The sequence below is a fragment of the Dendrobates tinctorius genome, unplaced genomic scaffold (genome assembly GCF_039654945.1).
Source record: "Dendrobates tinctorius isolate UK_male_01 unplaced genomic scaffold, ASM3965494v1 ptg000003l, whole genome shotgun sequence".
Lineage (NCBI taxonomy): Eukaryota > Metazoa > Chordata > Amphibia > Anura > Dendrobatidae > Dendrobates > Dendrobates tinctorius.
Genome location: NW_027361671.1, coordinates 20,419,470 through 20,425,469, shown reverse-complemented (window position 1 = coordinate 20,425,469; position 6,000 = coordinate 20,419,470). Strand labels below are relative to the sequence as shown.

Genomic DNA, 6,000 nt, shown 5'->3' with positions numbered 1-6,000 from the left:
GGGGGCGAAACATCCAGGGGCGAACTGCTGGGGGCGAAACCGAAACATCTGGGGCGAAGTGCTGGGGGTGAAACATCCGGGGGGCGAAATGCTGGGGGCAAAACATCCAGGGCGAACTGCTGGGGACGAAACATCCAGGGGCGAAAAATCCAGGGGCGAAACATCCAGTGTCGAACTGCTGGGTGTGAAACATCCGTGGGCGAACTGCCGGGGGCGAACTGCTGGGGGCGAAACATCCGGGGGCGAACTGCTGGGGGCGAAACATCCGGAGGCGAACTGACAGGGACAAACTGCTGGGGGCGCAACATCCGGGGGCGAACTGCTGGGGGCGAAACATCCGGGGGCGAACTGCTGGGGGTGAAACATCCGGGGGCGAACTGCTGGGGGCGAAACATCTGGGGGCGAACTGCTGGGGGTGAAACATCCGGGGGCGAACTGCTGGGGGCGAAACATCTGGGGCGAACTGCTGGGGGCGAAACATCTGGGGCGAACTGCTGGGGGCGAAACATCCGGGGGCGAACTGCTGGGGACGAAATGTGTGGGGGTGAAACCTTCCGGGGGCCAAATGCTGGGGACGAAATGTGCGGTGGCGAAATATACCCGGGGGCGAACTGCTGGGGGTGAAACATCCAAATCCCAATATAGACATTGGTCTTTGTAGAGATTTTGCTCCAGTAACAGCGTGGTCATCTACTGAGGTTCTCCTATACACACGATTCAGTTGGCCACTGTATTTGTGATCAGGGTTACCTGGTTAGGGGGCCACTCACATGTTTCGCCACCCCCCCACCTCCCCTGAGCTGAACCCCCAGCTACACCCTACCCCTCAGGCATTATGGTATGACAGTGTTGTGCCATGGTCACATTTATTCTCGCACTTTGCAGATGGATGTAACAATGTTTTGGTTGTAACAAAAGTTTGACATTACATCCCACGTGACAACTACATCCATCACTGCTCCAAAGTAAGCTGTAATGTCACACCGTGCACGTTATCAGGCTGCACACAAACAACTGTAGTAAAGTAAACCACAAACAAAGAAGAAATATAAAATATTTTTTATTACATGCTACAAGAAAAGGATTAATCAAAAACAGTTTTAAGAGCTTTCACTTTTAGTTCCACAGTCACGATCCTTCATTACCACCATGTTTAGTCCAATCCGCTGTCTTTAGGGCATTGGTCCTCAAAACTATGTGTCACTGGCCACTACGTTCTGATGGGTGAGGACATATTAGTGCAAAATGAAGGATATAAAAAATGGTTGATATATTTAACGAAACGAGTTATAAATGAGTATCGGCTATGGGGATCCTCCGGAGCTCCACGATTTGTGAGTTAGCCATGCTGCCTCCATCTTGACTTCCGTGACATGATTCAGTATCACTGATGTTCAGTCCTGAACCTAAAGCATTAAGACAAATGTATTTAAAAGCAAATATTAAAAGATGAACTTATATTAATATGTGCAATTATGAGCTGTCTGAGCCCTATGCTTACAGTTTCTGACTGCTGTAAGCCCGAATTCACATTGTACAAGTCATACAATCCATATGACCTCATCACACGAGACCACGACGATGTCATCAATTCTAACATCTCCATGTGCTCCAAGGCCTCCGTCACATGTCCGAGCTTCCAGTACGTGTGGTATCTGCTTATTTCACGGCTCCAATACGTACCCATTATAACTTATGGGGTTGCTCACATGCCTGTGTTTTACATGGACCGTGTGTCCAAACAAACTGCCTGAATAACACATGTGCCATCCGTGTCTGTACGTGTTTAACACTGCAAAGTATAGGAGACGCTGTGTCATTTATTTTTTTGATCCATACCGGATAAACACTGATGACAGTGATGATAAAAACAGACCCACGGAGATGTGTGAATGAGGCCTAAGGGTCAGGACAGAGTTATAGGTCGTAAGGTGAAGTTTGGTCGCGTACTCTCCATACAGAACTTATAAAGAATGTCTTCTGCTCCCTGTCACCTTTGAAGTCCTGGGAATTCATAAGAACGGAGGATTTTACTTACATGAAATGAAGATATCCATCATTTTAATTCATTCCATCATCCATGTGTGCTGTCTGACAAGTGTGAACTGCATCATATATTGCCAGATATTTTTATGGTAATTCATTCCATCATCCATGTGTGCTGTCTGACAAGTGTGAACTGCATCATATATTGCCAGATATTTTTATGGTAATTCATTCCATCACTCCTGTGGTGGGTCTTTCTTTTTTTATCTATTTGGTTTGTGCTTTGAAGTGTAGAAAGGTGTTTTTTTTTTTTTCCCCTTTCTCTGTTTGATGGCCTTGTCCAGCATTAGTTATTTACCCTGCATAGTAATGCCTGCTCTGGCCTTGTGCTAATTGGTTAATTACTGATTGTGGCCTTTTGGTGGCTGAAGCTAGCAGACATTTCATTTCATATATATTTAGCTCTGGCTGGGATAGCACGCGTGTGGGCTCACGCGTGCAACAGATATTAAGTGCAACAGGATCAAGTGTTTTGCAGTTAGACAATGCAGTTGGGCAGGAGACAGGTAAGGTGCATAAATTTTTCATGCACGCATGCTTCTTGGTCAGTCGTACTACATATGCATTGATCATATCAACCTCCTGCTTTTTTGTCTTCACCTCTGCTTTCTAAAAACTCGCCTGCCCTTTTACACATTCTGTGCACTCTCTGCATATCCACCCCTCCCTTTTCCCCTCTCCCATGTATAACTCTGAGGCTCTATTGACATTTCTTACCCACACCAAACCATCCAAAACCACCATGCAGCACTCCAAACGTTCATACAAATCATCCCACCACCTGCTTTTTCTGTTTTTTTCTCCTTTTAATAGCTGCAGGTGACATCTCCCCCAACCCTGGGCCTCCCTCCACCAGCATACGTTACTCTCCTCCAGCTGCATATAGAAACCCTGCTAATCTTATTAACATTCAGTGCATGCCTTCTCCTCTCACTTTCCAATGTGCTCTCTGGAATGCACGGTCTGTGTGTAACAAACTGACTTACATTCACGATCTTTTTCTCTCTAATTCCCTTAACCTTCTGGCTATTACAGAAACCTGGATCCAGCATTCAGACACCACCGCTGCTGCCGCTCTCTCGTTTGGTGGGCTGAAATTTTCACATACCCCCAGACCTGAGAACAGACAGGGTGGAGGTGTTGGTTTGCTGCTTTCATCACAATGTGCTTTCCAGGTCATCCCCCCGGTTCCCTCACTTACATTTCCTTCCTTTGAAGTACATGCCGTCAGACTCTTTAAGCCTTTCTCCTTACGAGTGGCGGTTGTTTATCGCCCTCCAGGCTCCTCCCGCCAGTTTCTAGACCACTTCACCACCTGGCTTACTCACTTTCTATCCTGTGACATCCCCACCCTCATCATGGGAGACTTTAACATCCCCATCAATGATCCGCTCTCCCAGTCTGCCTCTCATCTTCTTTCTCTAACTTCTTCATTCGGCCTCTCACAGTTTACTAATTCTCCTACACATGAGGACGGGAATACTCTGGACCTGGTTTTCTCCCGTCCCGGCTCGCTGCACGACTTTACTAACTCGCCTCTCCCGCTCTCGGACCACAACCTTCTTTCCTTCTCTGTCAAGAATTGTCTCCTCACCCGGGACACCCCCACTTACCACACTTATCGGAATACACGTACCATTAATACCCAACAGCTTAGGGACAATCTCCACACATCTTTAGCCCCCATCTCCACCCTCTCCTGTCCAGACATAGCATTGTCACACTTCAATAATACACTGAAGAATGCCCTAGATGAAGCAGCACCTTCTATACGCAGAAAGACCCGACACAGACAACGGCAGCCCTGGCACACAACGCAAACACGCTTTCTTCAGCGCTGCTCGAGGTGTGCAGAGCGGCAGTGGAGAAAATCTCTCTTAGCAGAAGACTTCATCCACTATAAGTTCATGCTCAAAACCTATAACTCTGCCCTTCATCTGGCCAAATAATCCTACTTCACCACCCTCATCACCTCAATATCCAACAACCCAAGACGACTTTTTGAAACCTTAAACTCCCTCCTGAAACCTAAAGTACAGGCCCCCATCACCAACCTCAGCGGTGAGGATCTGGCCACTTATTTCCTAGAAAAAATCAACCACATACATCAGGATATCTCAGCCCTATCTCCTCAGTGCCTGGATCCCCTTCCCTGCCACACCTCAAGCTCACTAGACATCTTTGAGCCTGTTTCAGAAGAAGAAGTTTCCAAGCTCCTCGCTTCTGCTCGGCCTACAACCTGCAACAGTGACCCTATTCCTTCACAGCTCCTGCAGTCTCTCTCACCAGTGGTCACCACTCACCTGACTAAAATATTTAACCTCTCTCTTTCTTCAGGTATATTTCCCTCCTCATTTAAACATGCCATCATAACCCCTTTACTTAAAAAGCCATCCCTGGACCAGAACTGCACTGCTAACTACAGACCTGTCTCTAACCTTCCCTTCATCTCTAAACTCCTGGAACGCCTGGTCCACTCCCGTCTAATCTGCTATCTCTCGGATAACTCTCTTCTCGACCCCTTACAATCTGGTTTCCGCTCTTTACACTCTACTGAAACTGCCCTCACTAAAGTCTCTAATGATTTAATAACAGCTAAATCGAAAGGTCATTGCTCCCTGCTGATTCTACTGGATCTCTCTGCCGCATTTGACACTGTGGATCACCAGCTCCTCCTCACTATGCTCCGCTCTATAGGCCTCAAGGACACAGCCCTCTCCTGGTTCTCCTCCTACCTCTCTGACTGCTCCTTCACTGTATCTTTTTCCGGCTCCTCTTCCTCTTCTCGTCCCCTTACTATCGGGGTCCCGCAGGGCTCAGTCCTAGGCCCCCTCCTCTTCTCTTTATACACTGCCCCTATTGGACAAACAATCAGCAGATTTGGGTTCCAGTATCATCTCTATGCTGATGACACCCAATTATACACCTCTTCCTCTGACATCACCCCTACCCTAATTCAAAATACCAAGGATTGTCTGTCTGCTGTCTCTAGCATCATGTCCTCCCTCTATCTGAAACTAAATCTCTCTAAAACTGAACTTCTTGTGTTTCTCCCCCCTACTAACCTCACTCTACCTAACATCGAAATAACCCTGGAGGGTTCAACCATAACTCCCAAGCAGCATGCCCGCTGTCTTGGGGTCATATTCGACACTGAACTTTCCTTTACTCCATACATCCGATCACTCAGTCGCTCTTGTCACCTGCATCTTAAAAACATCTCCAGAATCCGACCTTTTCTCACCTTTGAAACTGCTAAGACTCTTACTGTCGCTCTTATTCATTCTCGTCTGGACTACTGCAACTCTCTTCTGATCGGTCTCCCTCTTACCAAACTTTCTCCTCTCCAATCCATCTTGAATGCGGCAGCCAGGGTCATATTTCTGTCCAGCCGCTTCACCGATGCCTCCATCTTGTGCCAGTCATTACACTGGCTACCTATTCGCTACAGGGTCCAGTATAAACTCATCTCTCTCACCCACAAAGCTCTCCACTGTTCTGCACCGCCTTATATCTCCTCTCTCGTCTCTGTCTATCGCCCTACACGTGCCCTCCATTCTACAAATGACCTAAGACTAACATCCCCCGTAATCCGAACCTCGCACCGCCGTCTCCAAGACTTCTCTCGTGCTGCTCCAGCTCTCTGGAATGCACTTCCCCAGACGATCAGACTGATACCTAGCCCTGACCTATTCAAGCGCGCTTTGAAAACCCATGTCTTCAAACAAGCCTACCACATCAACTACTCAGCAAGCTAACTTTGCCCTGTTCCCTCCTTCCAAATATTATTCTGAATCTGCACCCTACTATTCATCTGTCTCCACACCCTTCATGCACATGATAACTGCATTTGATACTTGTCTATTGCACTTAAACACACGGGCTGATGACCGGATCATGCAGCTTTATATGAAAATCCCTATTATAATTGCCAGACCTGAATTAACAAGCATT

General features: G+C 47.4%; 1 protein-coding gene across 1 annotated transcript in view; it reads right to left on the bottom strand.

The window, feature by feature from the left end:
- Positions 1-1,044: 1,044 nt before the first annotated feature.
- The window catches only part of ADGRV1 (adhesion G protein-coupled receptor V1), a 732,030-nt gene continuing 727,074 nt past the window's right edge, over positions 1,045-6,000 (bottom strand). Inside the window, exon 91 of the mRNA XM_073580638.1 lies at positions 1,045-1,406. Coding sequence (XP_073436739.1) covers positions 1,288-1,406 — 119 coding nt within the window. The 3' untranslated portion in view covers positions 1,045-1,287. The remainder of the gene's footprint in view (positions 1,407-6,000) is intronic.